At 50.1% G+C, this 21,052-nt stretch overlaps 1 protein-coding gene across 1 annotated transcript in view; it reads left to right on the plus strand.

Moving 5' to 3' along the window:
- The first annotated feature begins 890 nt into the window (after positions 1 to 890).
- SDHAF3 (succinate dehydrogenase complex assembly factor 3) overlaps positions 891 to 21,052 on the plus strand; it is a 35,465-nt gene continuing 15,303 nt past the window's right edge. The window contains exon 1 of the mRNA XM_021000100.2: positions 891 to 1,366. Within this exon, the coding sequence (XP_020855759.1) occupies positions 1,025 to 1,366 (342 nt within the window). The 5' untranslated portion in view covers positions 891 to 1,024. The remainder of the gene's footprint in view (positions 1,367 to 21,052) is intronic.

The raw sequence follows: 21,052 nt of genomic DNA on the forward strand, positions 1-21,052 counted from the left end.
CCAAAATGCCAGTGAGAGGAAACCTACTGTGGACAGCCTTCTCAAGGAGTACAGCCAGCAGGGGAAAGAGGGATGGAGGATGAGCACCAGCAGGGAACGTGAGCATGTTTGGGGGTAGCCGGGCAACAGCCAGAAGGGGAGAGAGTGGGGATGTCGGAGAGGTCCGCCTGGGCAGCATCGGGGAGGGAGGAGGCTGGAAGGAGCTCCGGCTGTGCAGAGAAGCAAGAGGCAGGGTCTGCAGGACGGAGGCCATCAGGGACGTGCTGGCTACAAAGTAACAATGCGGGAGACACTCCACTGCCGGACTTTTCTCCGTCTCCATCCGGGAGCCTCTGAGTGCGTGAGGAGGCGGCCAGTGGTGGGAGCCCGTGGGAGGGCCTGGTGCCCAGGCCACTCTTCTCAGGGGGTGGAGTCTCCTGAGCCCCCTTCTTCCACCAGACCATGCCTGGACAGTTCCACCTGGATATGCTGGAGGCAGTTTCATCCCGCCGCCCCCACTTCTGTGCGCTTCAAGTTGGAGTCCTCCCCTCCTGGCCTCAGTTTCCCCCTCTGTAGGATGAGGGGGTGCACCCCACTCCAATTGGGCGCTTCCTACGTGCAGGGCCCCCTCCCCCTCCTCGGCCCTGGAGATGAAGGAAGGCTTCCTGGAGGTGGCTGGCTGGGAAGCTCAGAGCTGGCTTCCCGTGGGGGTCTGATGGGCTGCCTCCGTTTCCCGGGTTGTCACAGAGGAGCGGGGCCGCGGTTCCCGGCACGTGCCTCTCTAAGGTCGCGCGCCAAGGCCTCTCAGGCTCCGCCTCCAACGTGCGCTCCCGGCCCGGCGCAGGCGCACCGCAAGCCGGCGTTCCAGCGACAGACAAACGAACGGGGGAGCCCTTGTGCAGACGCGATCGGTCTTTGAGGAGGAGATGAGACAGCGCGCAGGCGTAGTGGGAGCTGCTGCTCAACCGGCCGGCCCCAAGACCCCAAGAGATAACTTGCACAGTGCGCCGGCGCATTGGGAACCGGCCCGGAGGAAAGGCCATTCATGGCAGGGGGTGGAGAGGCGGCGCAGTACGCAGGCGCATTGGGAGCTTCCAAAGGCCAAGGCCTCGAAGTAGGGGGTTCCCGAAAGAGACGCAGGAAAGCAGAGCGGCGCGCGCAGGCGCATCGGGAACCCCCGCGGGGCAGGAGCAGTGAGGCCGGTGGCACAGTCATGCCGGGGCCACACGTGTCCCGCGTCCGGGCCCTGTACCGGCGGCTCCTGGTGCTGCACCGCGCGCTGCCGCCCGACCTGCGCGCCCTCGGCGATCAGTATGTGAAGGACGAGTTCCGGCGGCACAAAGACGTTGGCCGCGAGGAGGCGCTGCGCTTCCTGAGCGAGTGGGAGGCAAGTCTGCGCGTGCGCGCGCCCGTGACCAGTGGACCCCCCCCCCCACCCGCAGGATGGCCAGGCCCGGGGGAAGCTGTGGTCAGCTGGCCAACTGGGTGCTAAGCAGTGTGCCAACCGCTTTACAGTTGTTATCATCATCATAGCATTATATATACTGTGTGCCAGGTGCTTTAGTTAGCATAACGATAATAAATAGGTAGCATTTATGTAGCACCTACTGTGTGCCAAATACTTCACAGTTATCTCATAATAATAGTAGTAGTAATATTTATAATACTGCTAGCTTAACATTTATATAGTGCCTACTGTGTGCCAGGCACTGTGTGAAGTGCTTTACAAACATCTCGTTTGATCCTCACAACCCTGAGCAGTAGGTGATGTCCCCATTTTACAGCAGAGGAAACTGAGGTACAAGAGGTTCAGAGACTTGCCCAGGGTCTCACAGCTAGTAAATGTCTAAGGCTGGATTTGAGTTTGAATCTTTCTGACTCCAGTCCCAGTGCTCTATCCATGCAGCATCCAGCTGCATTTATTAATCACCTACTGTGTACCAGGTTCATCTGTCAGTCAGCTAGCATTGGCTGGAGCCTGTTATGTGCCAGGCACTGTGCCAAGCCCTGGGGATACAAAAAGAGGCAAAAGATTGCGCCTGCCCTCAAGGAGCTCACGATCTACTGGGAGAGACAACATGCGAAAAAAGCACATATAAAAAGAAAGCTGTATACAGGACAGATGGGAAATAAGAGAAATAAGAGAGGGAAGACCACCAGAATTAGGAGGGGCTGGGGAAGGCTTCCTGTAGGTGGTGGGATTTTAGCTGGAACTTAAAAGGAAGCCAGGTAGGTCAGTAGTTGGAGATGAGAAGAAAGAGTGTTCCAGGCATAGGGGACAGCCAAAGAGAATACCCAGAGTGGAGAGACGGAGGGTCTTCTTTACAGCCAGGAGGCCGGGGCCACTGGATCTAAGACTACATAGAAGGACCTAAGGTATAGGAAGACTGGAAAGGGAGAAAGGGACGGGTTCTAAACAGAGGATTTTTGTTTGATATTGCAGGTAATAGGGAGCCAAGAGGTTATTGAGTAGGGGACTTTATGGTGGGACCTGGGCTTTAGGAGAATCACTTTCATGGATAAATGAAGGATGGACTGGAGCACAGGGAGACTTAAGGCAGGCAGGACCCCTAGCCCCCATCTGTGGAGGGGGTGTGTGTGTAGGTGCATGTGGAATGATAGATTGTCAAAATGCAGCAGGAGGTGAAATTGATCAGAGATGCTGCAGAGGTGAAATTGACCGGCCTTGGCACCATATTGGATCTGAGGGTGGAGAGAGAGAGAGGTAGGACTCCTAGTGAGGGACTTGGAGGGTGGGGGTGCTCTGGACAGTAATAGGGAAGATGGGGGGCATATTACCTCTCTGGGGATGATTGCTTTTCTACCTATAAAATAAGGGGACTGGAACAGAGGATATTTAAAGCCTGTTCCAGCCTGTAAAACCTTATGGCCCAGTCATTCAGGTAACCTTAGTCTGCAGTTCAGTTCAGGGGACATTTCTTTGTCACCTAGTCTGTGCCACATGGAAGAACTGCTTAAAAGAAAAATGATAGTCTTTCCAAGAAGGACGTAGCTGATGGTCCAATGGATAGAGTGCTGGGCCTGGAGTCCACAAGACTTGAGTTCAAATCCAACCTCAGACACTAGCTGTATGACCCTGGGCAAGTCACTATGCCTCTGTCTGCCTCAGTTTTCTCAACTGTAAAATGAGGACCATAATAACACCCACCTCTCAGGGTTGTTGTAGCATAATGCCTGGCACACAGTAGATGCTGTAGAAATACTTGTTCCTTCCCCACTACCTCCACCCCCACCCCCTCCCCTTTCAAGGAGGCTGTGCACAGAGATAGCCATAATCCTGGTCAGAATAATGAGTGAGTAAAACTTAATCCACAATTGGTGTGAAAGACTTGTGCCGTCGGGCATTATCTCTGTATGGGGAGATCAGTAGGGAAATGGAGTGTCATGTTGGGGAAGAGCTTAGCTGGAAGGTAGTTGGTGGGGGGATTTATGTGGATGGAGAGTCTGGGGGCTTGTATGAAGGGCAGCAGGTACTCCCAGTGCTGTGAGGGAAAGGAGCCCAGAGGCCAGGTCTGGAGTCCTGGGTTTGAAACCCATCTAGATGCTGCGTTCTTGTGTGTGTGTCCCAACTGTCCCACCCATTGGGGAGCACTTGGGGTCTCTTTCCAAAGGCTGGCTGTGGGAGAGCAGGTGGGCCTGAGGTGGCTGTTAAGGAAACAGCTGGCTGTAGCTTTGACTCTGTATTGAGCAAAGCTGTCAGTCAAGAAGGAGGCAAAACTTTGGCATGAGGTATGTCTTTAGGAGATGGGACTGAGACTCTGACCGCCGCGGCGGCCTTCCAGGGCTGGAGAGTGAGGCCCAAAAGGAGTGAACACGGCTTTGTCAGGAGGAGGACTCGGGCAGAAGGCAGCAGCCGGGCCTAAGTCCAGAGGAAGCTTGGACTCAGGGTCCAGCACTCCCACCTCTGCTCTGTCAGGTAGCTGTGGGCCAGTCACTTGGCCCTCTGTGTCCCACCGAGCTCAGCATCAGTGATGGCACCTCTGGGCTCCAGGTGGCTCTGAAGGCCTGAACATCGAAGTGAGGGTGCTGATCTGCTTTTGGGAAGGGTTCCTCAAATTCTGATGCAAACACTTGTGCCCAAACTGCATTCAATCCCCGTGGTTATGATGGATGGCTGGCCCACCCTCTTCACTTGTTAAAGCTTTTTTGCCAGGCAGGATTCTCAGTCAGCAATTTTGAGAGTAAGTCTAGTAAGAAGGAGCCTTTGCCTCTGCCTTTTGGGTCGGCCAAGTGCACTGGGCATATCATCGCCGCCTGCTCCCTGCAGCCTGCATTGGTTCACGTGGTCTTCCCATAGCTCTGAAATCCTTTGTCCGTTCCCTCATTTCTCACCACGTTCCCATGATATGGCCAGTCAGCCTTTTCTTCACTTCCACTACAAATGTAGGCCCTTTTCTTTCTTTGCACACTCTGCTCAGTAACTCATTGTTCACAACTCTACCAACATGCCTTTTTCTCAGCTTACGATTTCCCTTGTCATCTTAGGTTTATTGCTGTGTTCGTGCAAAACCTTTTCTACTTTTTTGCACTTTGACATGAGGCCACTGCATTTCTAGTTTTCCTGCACTTTTGATCTGGAAATGTGTGCAGTGTAAAAACGCAGCACGTCAGTCGTACTTAAGAGCTCCTTGTACTGTGATTTTACCGACGACTAAGTGACTTGCCCAGGGTCACACAGTTAAGGTGTGTTGGCAATAGGATTCCAACCCCAGGCTCTGCTGACCCCAGGTCCAGTGCTTTTCTCTCCACCAGGAGCCGCTCAGAAGAAATCCAAGGTGAATGTTTCCCTCTTCTGTCACAAGGCAGTCCTAGGCCTTCCTGTTAGTGTTGTCCTGACAGCAGCGATGCTTCTTATACTCTTGGGGATCAGAGAAATAATTTTTTATTTTGCTTTTTGCCTCTGTCTTTGGGAAGGGGAAAACACCCCATTTTTGGTAGGACAGCACGTTGGGGTTCTCTTTTCGGTTTTCTAACTGCATTGGATACCCCGGGTAGCGTTAGCACAATTGAAGCCTTAGCTCACTCCTATGTAGAATATTGCTTTACTTTTGTGGTAAAATTGAAATGTACCTTTTGCTGAGTTCATCACAAAACTAAGAGGTGTCCTAGCCTAGCAAGGTGTTGGTTTTAGGTTCAAATCCACCCTTGACGTTAGCTTGGTCCCGCAAGACACTCTGGACTGTTGCCAGTGAGCCGTGGGTTACTCTCTGTCTCGGCGTGGGGATCTCCCTGCCCGGACTCACGGCGGGGCTGACGTCCCAAACCCTGCCTGTCTCGGTGGCTTCAGAGCAGGTTGGGATCCATCTCGCTTGAGCAATTTACGCTTTGGTAGATTCTCAAGGCTTCAGGGAGAAGAGATAGGAATGCTCGGCCTCTCTTCAGTGAGTGAGCTTGTCTGTGTGTGGGATGCATGTGCTCAGTAGGGCCGGCTTCTTCTGGAACTTTCTTTTCTGTTAGGCAGTTGCTCCCAGGATCAGCATTTCTGTGTTTATTCTTGTGGTGTGTTGAGGGGCCAAGGTTTAATGAACTGTTCTTGCTTAAGGCTTTTTTCCATTCCAGTAATGGTGTGATCCTTAGTTAATGGCAAAAGAGACCTCAGGGGATGTAAAACAAGTGGGTCTTTGTTACGGGTTTTAAAAAAAAAATAACACTCAATGTACTTGATCTCTTTAAAACCATTGTTTTTATCATGGGAATATTATTTTATTTTGTTTTATTTTATTTTTTGAAATTTCCTGTGCTGGTCTATGAGATCCATCTCTCAGAGTATCTAATGGTATTTTGTAAGTTCATATTTTCATAAAAAATATAACATGATGTGTGTGTGACCCAATGAAATACACTAGGCATCCAGGGAATTGCCCTCAGCCTGGCCCCTGCTGCAGACATCTATGGTAGCCCACCCCAGCACCATTGGTGAGAATGTCCTCCCTCACTCTTTGCTTAAGGGTCATTGGATAAATTGACTCTGTTATGCACTTCAAGGGTTGTCGTGTGCTTTCAGCGTGTGGAGGGAGGAAAGCCTTTTAAGGAATCCCATTGCTTTATTGAATTAAAAGCGCTTTCCCCCGCAGACGGTGAGCAAAGTGGGGTCTTGAGCGCTTTACCTCGTCCAGGCCGGCAGGTGTATGACAGAAAGACGGGCCTGCTAGAGATCATCCTCCTCGCTGCAGGCTTGCTTTGCTCTGGTCACTGTGTTGTCCACAATGCCTTTGTATTTTCACGGAGCTCATTTTCAGAATGGTTTTGTAGAGTGTACAAATAAGGCTCTAGTCTGGGTGTTTTCTTGGCTATATTTCCGGGTAATAATAAGCTTTGTGATTTTTTTAATGGAATTTTCCTTCTAAATATCCTGAGAACTGCTCCCTTCATAGTTTCCGAATTGTGCTGCCTCAGGCGTGTGGGTGTGGATCGACTCTCCCTTTGTTTCCTCTGTGTTTCCCAGGGCCGTGGAGACCTTGGAGAAGCTCTTATAGATGAGTGCCCTGAGGCTCAGAGGTCAGACGACTTGTCCCCCATCAAGTGACAGGCAGTGGGAGGTGGCAGAGGGGAGACTGGAACCCAGATCTTGGAGTCCAGATTTGGAATTCTTTTTCTTGTATCTTTTCTCCTCATTCTCTGATCTTACACAGGCCCTCCCAGGTGACCTTGTGTGGCATGATGTGGAGGTCTTTCGGGGTCGTGGGTGCCCTTTGCAGACACTCCGCAGCGGATTCCTTGACCTCCTTCCTAAACATGGTGGCCAGGCCTGAGCATCAGGTTCCCAGGGTCATCCGGCCAGGGTGGAGGATGGCAGGCCTGTGGTCTCCCTTCCCTTCCATATGGCCCCTTCCTCCATAAAGCCTCAGGCCGGTAGTGTACCCCAAGGGCCCTGATGCTGGGGGGTGGTCATCTAGAGCTGGGGGTCCAGTCTGGCGCCAGTAGGGAGCTCTCTGCCGGTTGTGTGTCCTTTGTTTTTGGAGAGGACCAGGGATATCAGTGGGGTGAACTAGATTTAAGTGAGTCAGAGCCATACGGCATTGTCAGCCTCACTCTCCCCTCCAGAGCCCTCTGACTCCAGTGGCAGGATAGAGGTGCAGAGGACAACCTCAGCACCTTCGACATCTGACCAGGCTCTAAGCACTCTGTGGGCCTGCTTCAGCCGTTTACTCTAGGAGAAAGGAGGGGCAGACCTCTCCAGATCAGGGAAAGATCAGCACTTCTGTGGGATCGGGCCTGGGCTACGTGGGGGAACCCCCTCTCAAAGAACGGGGAAGGCTTGTGTTAGGCTGAGATGGCCTCACCTCCCTGACCCGATGTCTCCTCCAACCCCTGGACTCACGTTCACCTGTCGACTGCCACCTCCACCTGTGGTCCTTAAAATGAGACTCATAGAAGTCCAGCTTCTTCCTCTTCTCTGCCCTGAGCTTGGCACTCCTTCCCTTTTTGTTCCCAGCCACCTTCATGGAAAAGTCCTCCTTGAGTCTGTCATCATGGGCTCTGCAGAGCCACCAGTGGGTCGCTGGGTCCCATGAGCTCATCTTGCTCATTCCCACCACCCCTGCCACCCCAGCTCAGGCCTCTTCACCTCCAAGTCCAAGAAGCCTGCTCCAGGAATCAATTAGGATACTGATTCATCTCCCTCCCCAGCCTGTCCTATACACTGACACCCCATTCGTTTTCCTTCGAGTTGCTCCAGTCATGTCATCAAACCCCTTACAGAAGCTCCTCATTGCCTTCCAGGTGGCGCTGAAGTTCCTTACTCGGACATTCAAGGCCCTCCTCATGGAGGGTCCCAACCTTATTGCACATTAATGAGCTTCACGGGGATCGCGCTCCCATCTCCTGACATAGCGCAGTGGCGGCCGTCCCATTAGAGACTGTAGATGTGGTAGCTCTGCCGCCATTGACAGAGAAGAGAGCTTGTTCTAGAAACCTCGGGAGGCCTTTTCCACCTTTCATCTGGTCTTATGCCCCTGGGGTTTCGTTCTAAATGACCTTGGGGAGATCCAGCTCTCTTGGGTTCTCTGCGAGCTTCCTGTAAATGTGATTTTATTCTACTATTTCTAGCCATATGATGGAATCATGCTGCTCATAATCTCCCAGAATCTTTATGAATTTATTTTAGACTATGAAATACATTTATATTCTAAGCCGGGGTTGCTCCTGGCTACCATTTTACTTTACAAAATCAAATGCTTGCTGGCTGAGACAGTTTCTGGGCTCTTATGGTCTTTCCTTATTGTGGAATGTTCCTTAAACTTTCTCAGGAAATGCTGATAATCAGTGTCAGTCTGTTCTTTTATCCATTTCCCATGTGAATAGGTCAGGTCAGGCTAACCAGTTTCGTGCCGTACTGTCCCTCAAGTCTTTGATCTGATGGTACACAGAAGCTGATTCAGGGATGATCCCCACATTGTAACCAGTTGTTCTGTCTGATAAAATAGAATCACTTTCCTTTCTTGTGATGTTGTTACTTGGTGTTCCTCATGCTCAGCATCTCCTGACTCAAACAGACACTCTCCCTCCTCCTTCTGGATTAAGTTTTTTTATTCTAAACGTGACAGACGTGAACATTTCCATATGCAGACAACAGGGAAAAAACAAAACAAAACTTTTTGCTTGTGAAACTAAGAATCTTCCTTATGTACGGCTTTTTATTTTTAGAGTATATAACAAATTCAGCACATTAATTTAAAAGCTGTCCCACTTACCTTTGTCTCCTGCTGGACAGAGGGATGGACAGACAGACAGACAGATAGAGAACTCATTAGGCACTTAGTACATTCTGGGCACTGTGCTTATACCAGGTATGGTATATGTACCAGGTGTGGAGGCAAGGGGTTGTCCTGATTGGGAAAGTAAGCTGAAGTGATCATGGCTGAAGCCCCTCCTGAGACGGTGGTCTGTCAGTCGCAGGAAGAAGTCACTGATCTGGAGAGCCTCACTCCTCCGCCCCATCCCCTTGGAGGTTTTTCCAGAGTGGGAAGGCAGCTGGCAAGGACTTCCTTTTCTTCTGTACATTTTATTTATTTTTAAATTCAATTGTATTTTTTTCAGTTAACAAGCATCTGAATTCTTTCCCTAGTATCCACTGCCCCCTCCCAAGTCAAGGAAAATATATTACCATGTTGGCCGTGTCTAAGAGTGCATGCTTCACTCTACATGTCAAGTCCATCACCTCTCTGTCAGGAGGTGTATAGCGTTCTAGAATCATGGTGACCAGAATTCTTTTTTTGTTTGTTTGTTTGTTTGTTTTTTGGGGTTTTTTTAGTGAGGCAATCGGAGTTAAGTGACTTGCCCAAGGTCACACAGCTAGTACATGTCAAGTGTTTGTTCTGAGGCCGGATTTGAACTCAGGTCCTCCTGACTTCAGGTCCGGTGCTCTATCCACTGCGCCACCTAGCTGCCCTGGTGACCAGAATTCTTAAGTTGTATTTATGTTGTTCAGAGTTTGTCTCCTGGGTCTGCATACTTCATGATAATAAGTCTCCACCCCTGTCATTCTTTCCCTCTTCTTCTCTAGGATACCCTTTTCCCTGTGGCCTTTCTTCTTCTGAGATCATCGAAACGTGACAACAGTCACTCCAGAACCCCAACTGAGTACATACACGATGTGCAGAGAAAGGCTTTTCTGGTCGCTGGCCTGTGTTTACTTGTTTTTCTGTTTCTCTTTGCCTCCCATGCTCAGTGTTTTACTTGGCTCTGGTCCTTTCTTCAGGAATGCTCGGATGTCCTTGGTTTCATCATTTGCCATCCATTTTTCCCCATGGGACGATACTGAATTTTTCTGGATAAGCCTGTTTCCTTGGCCTCTCAACGCATCCTTTTGCATTCCTTCCCTTTCTTTGGGTGACACCTGCTGTTTTGTGTGATCCTGGCGGCTTCCTCAGGCCTCAAATGGATCTTCTGCGTCTGGGGTCTGTGGTTCCTGGAGGGAGCGTTGGAGAGTTTCTTTCAGGTGGTGATTGGTAGATTCTTTCTGTTTTCACTTGGCCTTCTGATCTGAGAGGCCTGGGGAATTTTCTTCCAATGTGACGTCGAGGTTCTTTTTCTGTCAAGACTTGTTGGTAGTCCAGTGACTCTTAAATCACCTTTCCTCTGTTTCCCCCAAGCCTTTGGCCTTGTCTTAATACTTGTTGTTGCTTCATAAAGCCATTGGTCTCTGTTCCGTTCATTCCGATTTCCAGGCATCTCTTCCTTGAATTGGGCTTTGAGCCTGCAGTCCCAGGTGTTAATTTTCTCTCCGCCCTTCCTTCCCATTCCTGTTCTTTCACTGTTGTTTCATTTTTAAACTCTCACATCCTTTCTGATTGACCTTTTGGGCAAGCTGGGCTTTTCTTTGAGGGTTTGTTTGAAGGCATTTTGCATGTTCTCCTCTCCTGGGTTTGGGTCTTTGGTTTCTCTGCTTTCCTGCTCTCACTTTGTATCTTTTTCTTTAGCCATTCTTCTGGCAAGCTGACTGAGCTGGGAGTTTGGAGGGCTGTCTGTGATTCCCCCCCACCCCAGGAGCATCTCAGTCCTCTCTGCCTCTGGGGCTCGCTCCGAGCTCTGGGCTCTCAATCTGCTGGTCTCGGCTGAGTGCTGAGTTCAGGAACCCTGAAACACCGACCTGGGGAAGACGGGGTCAGTTCTGGTCCATGGAACTGCCGACCTTGTGCCGAGCTCCAGGTCCCCTGGGAGACCCGCATTCCCCTGCTGCTGGACTGCGCTTAAGGCTGAGGCTGCTCCCAGCCCTGAGTGGGGGATCACCCTGGCAGGGGTGGAGAGATCTGCTCTGGGGGTCCCCAGGCTTCTAGATTAACTCACGCCCTTGCTTCTTGGTTGACTTTATGACCTTGGCCAGGAAAGGTGACCGCTGTCATTTCTCCTTGGATTCGCTGCTCCCGACTTGGTCTGGCAGTCTTCTTTGATGGTGGGTTATTGGAGTGGCCATCTTGGCTGGCCATCTGTGCACATAGAAAATACTCCCTTGATGCTCTGTGCTTTTCTCTTGTGGCTTCACTGTCCCACAGGTTCCCTCCACGTCTTCTTGGAGAAGGTATTCAGCCGTTTTAGCCTGCCTCAGTCTTTCTGCCAGATGGGAGCCTCCCAAGATCTCTTGACAAACAAATTTAATTGGTCAGTGTCCCGTTGTGCTAGGTTCCCCACACCATTCTGACGTGGTTTTTCCATCTCTTTGATGTCGTACTTGGAGGCCTGAAACAACCTTAAGAATCTAGAGAGGTGCTGTGATCTGGGGGAAGGGCTTCCCTTCCGCCTCCGCGACGGTGGGCTTTTGGGCAGATGGCTTTCTTCTCTCGGCTTCTGGTTTTAAAAAACAGGGAGAGTAACATTTGTGCAGGTGGTTGGAAGGATCAAAAACTTTGCAGAGCACTATATAAATAAGAAACTCTCATTAATTAGGGGCCTTAAAGTGTCTTGATAATATCTCAGCTAGTTAGTATCTAATTAGTCTTCTTAGAATGCATTTTTGCCCTCCCTGGAAGAAGTTGGTTTGGCCCTGGGGCCTTTCCAGTGATAACTTTATTCCCCATTTCTGAATCCCTCTCTTAGCCTGCCTGGACCTTAGTTCTTCATTCTGTAAAATGGGAATAATAATCCTGCTTGACCACAGGCTTAGGTTAGACAAAGTCCTTCTCAGCTTTCTAATTCGTGATTCTGTGAGATGTGAGTTAGAACCGTCACCCTAGGACCGTGCCCCAAAGTATTTTGGTGAGGTCTGAAGGTCCTGTGGTAATAGACGGTGTTCTGTGTGGCTTGGGGTACAGTCAGACGCTCAGGACAGGCCACCGTCACCCTAGCCATTTGCCTTAACCGGCCTCTCTCCTGAGCGCCAGCCCAGTTTTACCATCGCCTGCTGGGCACCTCAAGCTCACCATGTCTAGAACGAGACTCACCATCTTTGTCCCCAAACCTCTTCTGAGACACTACCATCCTTCTGGTGTCATCCTCACCATCCCTGCCCTCGCTGTCCGAGAGTGGCCAGCCCTCGCTGTGTGGGCCTCCACAGCCTGTCCCCGCTTCCCAGCGGCTCCTTGAGCTCGGGCCCCATCACCGTCGCCCTGCTGGTCACGGCCATTTCCTCATTGGGCTCTCCTAGTTCGGTAGCTCTCCGCACTCGTCCACTCCAGGCTTTGGTTTGATATCCCCGCGCCTGGGATGCCTGGCGTCCGTCCCTCCACCTCACTGGCTCGTGTGCCACCTCCTGTGTTGGGGTTATTCGCTTCATGTATGTGCCATAGATGCAATACGTAAACGTGTGTGTGTAGTATACATAAGTCACACACATACACATACAATACATGTATGTGCATACGTGTGCTTCTCGCCTCCTCTGTGAGCACGTAAAGCGTTACGCAGGTGGCGACCGTTCTCTGGGTCTGCTGAAGTGAATTGAGTGGGCTACTATCAGCGCATGGCCAGGGTGAAGCCGGGGCTCTGTGGCTTTGTCTTCTTCAACGTTGTTGCCAAAAATGCCTGTGCTGACGAGGAGAAGGAGGTTTGATGTTGAATTCCCAGCCCTTTGTTTGGTAGCGTCTCATGGTACCTGGGCTTGCCTCCGGCCTGGCAGTGCCAATGACAGCGCCTTAGGTGCATTTTGGCAGGTGGCTCTCTGAATGCTAGGTGGGAATACTGGGCTGCTGCAGCGCATGCACACTCACGCACATACACTCACACATACACACTCACACGTACTCACACTCACACACACTCACATACACACACACACACACACACTCAACTCATACAGACATTCACATACACACACACTCACACATTGAACTCACACATACACCCACACACACACTCTCACACACTCAACTCACACATACACTCACACACACACACACACAAGAGCAGGACAAATACACCATTTTAAGCGTACGGTGTTTCTCTCCCTTGGATGTCGCATCCGTGATTTCTTCTGACCGGCCTCTTCAGACTGCTTTGTGCTATAGACCGTGTCTGTCTTTATGTAGAACCTTGCTATTTAGGATCTCTTGTAATTAGTTAGCAGGCATTTATTAAGTGCCTGCTGTGTGCCAGGTGTTGTCCTGGGTGCTGCGAATACAGAGACAAAAAGGAAACAGTTGGTGGCTTAGAGGAGCTTATCTTCTGTCGAGGGAAGCTGTGTACCCAGAGAAGTAAGTACAAAAATAAAGACAGAGTAAACCCATGGGCGAGCTCAGGGAATGCCTCCTGTGGGAGGAGGGGAGGTCTTGAGCTGAGCTTTGCAGGGTGCATAGATGGGAGGCAGAAGTAGAGTGGTTTGTCATAGGGGAGGGGCTGCAGCTTCTGCAGGAAGTCCAGCAGGGCCAGGTGGAATGGGGAGGGTGTCCGTCCGTAGGTGAGAAGCAGGAGAGGTGAGAGGGAGGCAGTCACTGTTTGATCTTAGAGGGAATGGGGAAACAGGGAACTTTAAGCACAGGTGGGCCAGGGTCAGCATGTCCAGCTGAGAGCTGATGAGGCCCCGGACCAGGTTGGTGGCCAAGGTAGCAGGGGCCGGACGAGGGGTGGAGCTGGGATCAGTGTGGGTCAGGGGGCAGTGAGGGAAGGAGGAGAGGCTTGAGCAGGTACATGCTGGGCAAAGTACCGGCGGCTGGAAATCCAGAAAACTGAAGCAACACGGGCCCTGTCTTTGAGGCACTGACGTCGTCACGGGTAGGTGAGAAGATGCCCGCAGATAGCAGGTAGATGTCTGCATCTGGGTGTGCCTCCCAGAGGAAGCCTGTCTGATCCCCACCCTCTGCCACCTGCTAGCGCTTCCCCTGCCAAAATGCCCGCCTAAGCATCTTGTATGTCTGTCTCTGCTTGTGTATGGGCATGTCACCTGCCCTCAGAGGCGTGAACTGCATGGGGCAGGGGCTGCTTCATTTTTGTCTTTGAAATCGCAGCGCCCGGGACAGTGCCCAGGACAGTGCCCGTACAGAGGAGGGGATGGAGGACATGTCCACAAGCTACTGTTGTTTTGTGATTGTCTTTAGTGTTGGTAGCAAACATCTGGGCGTGGGGGGTGCGATTGCAGCCCAAGCAGAAGACTTTAAGTGGGTGGTGAGCCCTAGTCACGTATGTGTTCTCTAATAATAATAATGATAACAGCTACCATTTACACAGCATTTACCACACTTTACAATCATCATCTCGTTCCATCCTCATGACAGCCCTGGGAGGGAGGTGCTGCTCTCACCCCCATTTTACAAGGAGGAAACTGAAATGGACAGAGGTGAAGTGACTTGTCCAAGGTCACGCACGAAGCCCTTCATATTTCATCTGTATTTTTCACTGAAGTAGAGAATCTGGGAGGTGGGAAAGGAGGGACTGATTGTTGCCTCACTCTGTTTGGTAGCGGCTGACCATGACCCAGCGTCTGCTCCTCTCTCTGAAGTGCCTCACTCTCAGAAGTCTTCATCCCCTTCTGCACACCTTTGCCAACGTGGCATCCTCTTCAAAAGCGAGGCTGCATACTCGGGGCCTTTTTGTTTGCATCTCGTTCTTAGGGTCAGCAGAACCGAGAGCAGGGGTTTCGTATACATAGTGCTGGCGAGGACCTCCGAGATCATCTAGTTCAATGCTCCCATTTTATGGATAGGAGAGTAGAGGCCAGAGGCCCCGTCAGCAGCCCAAGGGCTCCCAGGCAGCCCACAGGGGTCTGTGTAGGTATGGAGTCCTTGGGCCCCACCCTTGGCACCCATTTCCACTGCCACACAAGAGCCAACCCCGTCTTTATTAGCTACCTGGTGGTCTTCCACAGAGGCCTCCCACAGGAAGGACCACATTGTCACACCTCCACAGAGGAGGAATTTTTCCATAGCGGCAGTTCCTAAAGTGGCCACATGAGGGCAGGAGAGCCTCATGTCTGGAAGGACTCCATCAGAGCACAGTCTGGCCATTTTCACGTGAGAATCCTATCAGTTTGTCTTCAGTATGGCAGCCTTCAGTCTTCACTTGTTCATTTACCCTAAGATACTCAAGGATGTTTAGCTTATTTCAAATTTGGAAATGCCTGTTCATTTGTGATTGAAGAAAAGCGAGAGAGACAGAGAGAGACAGAGAAAGGAGAGAGAGAGAGAGAAAGAAGAGAGTGAGAGAGAAAGGAGAGAGAGAGGGATAGAGAGAGAGAAGGAGAGCGAGAGAGAGAGAGAAAGAGAGCGAGAGAGAGTGAGAGAAAAGAGAGAGCGAGAGAGAGAGAGAAAGGAGAGAGAGTGAGAGAGAGAGAAAGGAGAGAGAGAGAAAGAAGAGAGAGAAAGAGAGAAAGAAGAGAGCGAGAGAGAGAGAAAGGAGAGAGAGAGAGCGAGAGAGAAAGGAGAGAGAGAAAGGAGAGAGTGAGAGAAAAAGGAGAGAGAGAGAGGGAGAGAGAGGAGAAAGAGAGAGAGCGAGAGAGAGAGAGGAGAGAGCGAGAGAGAGAGAAAGGAGAGACAGAGAGAGGGAGAAAGGAGAGAGAGAGAGCGAGAGAGAAAGGAGAGAGAGAGAGCGAGAGAGAAAGGAGAGAGTGAGAGAGAAAGGAGAGAGAGAGAGAGAGAGAGAGAGAGAGAGAGAGAGAGAGAGAGAGAGAGAGAAAGAGAGAGAGAGCTAGAGAGAGTGAGGAGAGAGAGCGAGAGAGAAAGGAGAGACAGAGAGAGGGAGAAAGGAGAGACAGAGAGCGAGAGAGAAAGGAGAGAGAGAGAGCGAGAGAGAAAGGAGAGAGAGAAAGGAGAGAGTGAGAGAGAAAGGAGAGAGAGAGAGAGAGAGAGAGAGAGAGAGAGAGAGAGAGAGAGAGAGAGAGAGAGAGAGAGCTGTGGCTGGCAGTGGGACAGCCAGGAGATACAATCCCGTGTCAGCGTCACCAGGGGCATGTGAATGATGCCACCCCAGGCCCACGTGCTAGGGCTCATGTAGGGACTTCTTGGGGTCACTGAAGTCACTTACATGGCAGAGGTCGGAGGAGTCAAACCGAGATCCTCTGACGTGGCATAATCTGGAACAGCACTTGCCTTGGGTAGGAGAAGCAGACATTCCCAGTCGGATGAGTCAGAGGAAGTGGGGCTTCTAGGGGGCTCCAGTTCAACACGAGTCAGCTGTGGTGGCCAGAAGATGCCCGTGTTGTCCTGGGCATCATTAAGGAGGCCGGTGTCCTGGGTTCTGGCCTTTGCATCAGTCGGAGCACACTAAGACTGTTGGGCTCAGTTGCAGGCAGTCATAAACTGGAGGGTGTGCAGAGGAGCAGGTGGAGGTTGGCTTTGAAGGGCTTTGTCGTCTTGTCAAACAAATGCTGGTTACAAAAAAGAGGAATATTTAGCTTGGAAAAGAGGTGGCGGGCGCGGTGGAGGAGGGCTGCCTCCAGCCATCTGAAGGAAGGGAGGGATCGCTACAAGCAACAGATGCGGGTCTGGTTTGATGCACTTCACGTGGACGGGCTCGGCACTTTCGCCTGTTTTCCACTCAGCACCCCCTGTTGGAAGTGACTCTTTGTTAGAAGCTCTAGTCATTTTTACTCGAGAGCCCCACACAGCTACATTTGGGGTCTTGGTCGGAAGTCATTCTCGCCACAGCCAGCTGCTGCCGTAACCCGGCGATCACATCCATCGAGCAGAGACCGGGCCAGGCCAGGCCTGGTGCTGGGCTCAGTGAAAAACTGGAACCCTCCCTCCCCACCTTGAGCCTGCTCTAAGAGAAAGCATGGGTTGGGGCCCACTTAATGTACCTGTGACCAGGGTCAGGACAAGTGATGGGGAGGTGCCTTGCGTGGACAGGTGGGGAAGGAGCATGAAGAGTTAGCACCATCTGCTGATGGCAAAGGTTGAGGTCCTTGGATAAGGCATAGTTCAGAGGGTGGGAAGCAAGTGTTCCATTTCTGCTCAGAGCCCTGGATGGTAGGCTCCCCGGCTGGAGCTCTCCTTGGCTTCAGACAGCTCAGTGTGGCAGAGGCCCTGATGGGAATCAGGTTCTTGGACTAGACTGGACTCACTTTTGTTCTTTAGCCTTATCCCAAGTTGGTAGGGATGAGACCCCTGCCCCCAGACTCACTCCAGGCATCTATCCTCCATCCCCCCAAGCTGGTCAGAGGTTGTTTTATACAAACCCCTCCCGATACCCTCTCCCTCCTCCTCCCCTCCCCTCCCCCATGCTCCCTGTGGACTGCAGTCTGGTTTATCTTAAAGTACTTGGCATGGTGCAACTGTACTTTGCACACAGTCGGTAGTTAAATGCATATGTTTAATTGAATGCATTTATTTGGGTGAAATGAGAAAAAAAAATAAAGCCTTGGCAAAAGATGTAAAAGAAAAAAGAATTGAGAAAATGAGGGTATCACTTTTACTGAGATGCGACACTGTGCCCAGGGCATATAGTAGGTGCTATGTTAGACCTTTTCCAAGGTCATGTGTTTGACCATGGTTTCTGGATGACAAGACCTTATATAAGCACCCCTCCCCCTTCCCCTGCCTTTTCTATTTTACCTGAAATGTACCTGATCTGTCCCTGAGTCTTTTCTGCAGGGGGGAGGTAAAGGAAGATGACAGTAAGCATTTTGTCGCCGTATCTCAGGATAGAGGTTGTCTGGCTGTTTATGAATCGATATTAAACCATCCAGGCCTCCGTTGACAGGTCCTGCTGCCAGTCATGGTGCCAGCATCACCGTGCAGAGACATTTTAATGATGGCTTACCATGTGCTCAAGCATTGTGTTGTGGGGCCTGAGGAGTGTGTTCATGAGGCAAGACCGACCCAGCTGGAGTTTTCACTGACACCCAAGGGAAAGGTCACCAAGAACCAATAGCAGAAGGGGAATAGCCCTATCAGCAAATACTGGAGGGTTTCTATGGAATTTTAAACTAACCAGGAAATGTTCATCACTGGCAAATAGAGTTAACAGAGCTGAGCCCCAAATCCTTCCATCATGAAGCATTTAATCACCTAAATTTCGCTTTTGGGGGGCAAAATTCCAGAAAGCTTCAGCTAAGTACTCGAGACCTGGTTGTCTCCGGCAGAATGTCAGCCCCTGAAATTCTCAGAGGACCCGGTTTCCAAGGCTTTCTGTCGCTTAGCTGAGGGTCTTTTGGGATGAGCTGATGCTGTCCTACAGCTGAAGCATTAGAATAATAATGCCTGCTAATCTTATTTTGTGGAAGACAGACAGTACTAAATTAGTTTTCACACAAAGGAATCATGACATCGATAAGATTCTGAGTCTTTTGCTGTGGACTTTCTTTAAATATTTATCTTCTGAAGCAGCTTAGGTCACCTGTGCCACCTGGTTGCTGTTTATCTCCCCAGTTTAGAGGCAGATGATGTGGGGACCTGGGTCATGAGAACACAGCAGTCGCCCATGCTGCTGAGACTCTTCAGGTCTAGTGCGCTCACCCCACGAGACCCTCAGCTTCCTCTTTTGTGAAAGGAGCAGTTTGGCTGAAATGATCTGCAAAGCCCTTCCGGCTCTGAGGTTATGTGACTCAGCATTGGGTCATAATAGGCTTATAGTTTCATTTTGTCTGGGTAGCTGCATGATTGCAGAATGAAACTCAAAATTATTGTGATGGAAGATCTACTTGTCATCCACTTTATCCTATCTAGAGCTCCTTTGCGTGTTGCCTTTTCCATTAGACTGGAAGCTCCTGGAGAGCGCTTTGAACAATGCCTGGCACACAGTAGGTACCGGATGAACATTGATTTCCTGACTGGCCAGCTGCACCTTTGTGCCCTGAGGAGAATGCCTTCGTGTGTGGTGCCTGTAGTCCTGTGAAGGCGAGACACTGGATCCCATGGGTCAGAATGCATCTAAAGTATTCTTTCAGTGTTTTTCCTTATGAAGGATTCTAATACTATTAAATATGCTGAGTCTAAGTTAGACCTCTACTTTGAAAAGCATATCATTTAGTCTTTTTTTCCTTTTAGATAGTATTTTACTTTTTCCAATTAGACAGTTTTAACATTCTTTTTTTTTTTAAATAAAATTTCGAGTTCCAAATTTTCTCCCTCCCTTCCTTCCTTCCTAAGATGGTAAGCAATTTGATATAGGTTATATTTGTGCAATCATATAAAACATATTTCTGGTTAGTCATGTTATGAAAGAAGAAACAGAACAAAAAACAAAAAAAGAGAGAAAGTGAAAATAGTGTGCTTGCACCTGCATTCAGACTCTGTCAGTTCTTTCTCTGGATGCAGATAGCATTTTTCATCATGAGTCCTTTGGCATGGTCTTGAATCATTGTTTGCTGAGGAGAGCTAAGTCAGTCGTACTTGTATATCATTTAATCTTGATGTGTAGAGAATTTACCCCTGATTTTAAGCATCAGCTAGCACACGTCTTTTAAAGATAATGAATGAGCTATGGATAGACTTATTTTGACATGTATAGTCACAATTTGCTATTTATGGAAAAAAGTAAACAGACCGAGTCAAACCTTGTTACCCTCATAGACTTTCCATGTTACTATCTACATGAACTTGAAAAAGGCCTATGGGAATTCTGACCAGGAAACATACCATGCCCCAGTATCTGATAACCACAGGGATGAATTCCAGTAAACATTCTCTCATGTGCATCTTCGTTTTTATCACATCTTTAGACATGGTTTATGGGATTCTTGCTTCATGCCAATTCAGGGATTAAAATCTCATTCATATTGGTAATCTTTACTCACTTTTCTAGTCCATTTTGATTATATTATGGTGCTAATGAGGCCAGAATCCTAGGTTCTCTTTCTGCGTGAGCCAGGACTCTGTCCCTGGATGTCCCTCTTCACTCTAGACTGCTAGCTTGGAAAGTGTCTGTATCACTGGCACCTGTTTCAGGAATTCATCTTTTTAGTCCTTTCTAAAATTCCAGTCTTAATTTAAGTCCATCAGAGGCCCTCATTGTGGCTACTGTGGGCTCGTAGACAGGACGTGTATATTACTGTATAATGACTCAAATACCTGAATGCCTGTCTTTCCATTACTCAGAATAGGGGAAAGGATAGGAAACAAAGCCGATCATATCAAGTTTTCCTCATTGCCCCAAAGTTCAGAAAGTGCTATTAGACCCACAGGTGCACCCCCAGGTCACAGACCAACTCCTTTATACCTGCTTCCACCAGCATCTCTCCTCAGACATTGACTTCTAACCATATCTGTTGTAGCCTACAAATCCCTCATTGGGCAGGAAGCTGGGCCCCAGGGAGGTTGTTGACTAGCCAGACGACTGAGCTCGGTCTGGTAAGAGGACAGACATTTAACCAGGGGATCTGCAGAATCTTCCACTTGGGCTCACAAAGCCAGTGGCCCAATGGAAAGGGAGAGGATGTTTGTTTAGACAAAGATTCTTCTGAAGGAAGACTGCAAGGTGATTAGCATGAGTCAGTGTGATGCAGCAACCAAGGAAACTGATGTGATCCTGGACTGCAGTGAGAGAAGTCACTTCCAGAAGTAAGGAGTATCCTGAAAATGCCACTGCTTTCTGCCGCTGGTCAGGCCCTGCCTGGCAGACTGTGTCTAGGGGAGGGTACAGTTGAGGAAGGCCTTGAGAAGCTGGCACGTTTCCAGAGCAAGTCAGTCTAAGTGGAGTCTGGGCCCCATGATGACCAACTAACAGACTTGGGCATATTTAGCCTTGAGAGCTGTCGTTAAGTATCTGAGGGACTGCCATGTGGAAGAGGGGTTCGGTTGGTCTGCCTGGCCCCAGAGGGCAGGACCAGGAGTCACGAGGACCAGGTACAAGGAGGCAGATTTAGGCTTGTTCCCTGAGAGAGAAAACCCAAAGCAGAGAAGCTTCCTAACTGTGAATGCAGGGGTGGGGTCAGGGTTCGCTTTGGGCAGTCCATCTTCCATAGAACTGACAACCTTTGTGATTCCCAAAAACAGAGGTCTTGCTGTGGCTCCCATACTCAAAAGACTCCAGTGGCTCCTTCTTGCTTTTAGAATAAAATAAACATGCTCTGACTGGCAGCGAAAGCTTCCTGGTCTCATTTCACATCACTTGCCTGACAGCCGTTCCCTTCATCCTCTGTTTCTTGGCGCGTGCTTGGACACACTCCCTCCCGTCTGGCTGGTGTAGAATTCCCAGGTGCCCCACCCCCTGCGTCCTGCTTCCTGACCTCCTTCCCCAAGGATGGCCT

The sequence above is a fragment of the Phascolarctos cinereus genome, unplaced genomic scaffold (genome assembly GCF_003287225.1).
Source record: "Phascolarctos cinereus isolate Bilbo 61053 unplaced genomic scaffold, phaCin_HiC Scaffold_1;HRSCAF=81, whole genome shotgun sequence".
NCBI lineage: Eukaryota > Metazoa > Chordata > Mammalia > Diprotodontia > Phascolarctidae > Phascolarctos > Phascolarctos cinereus.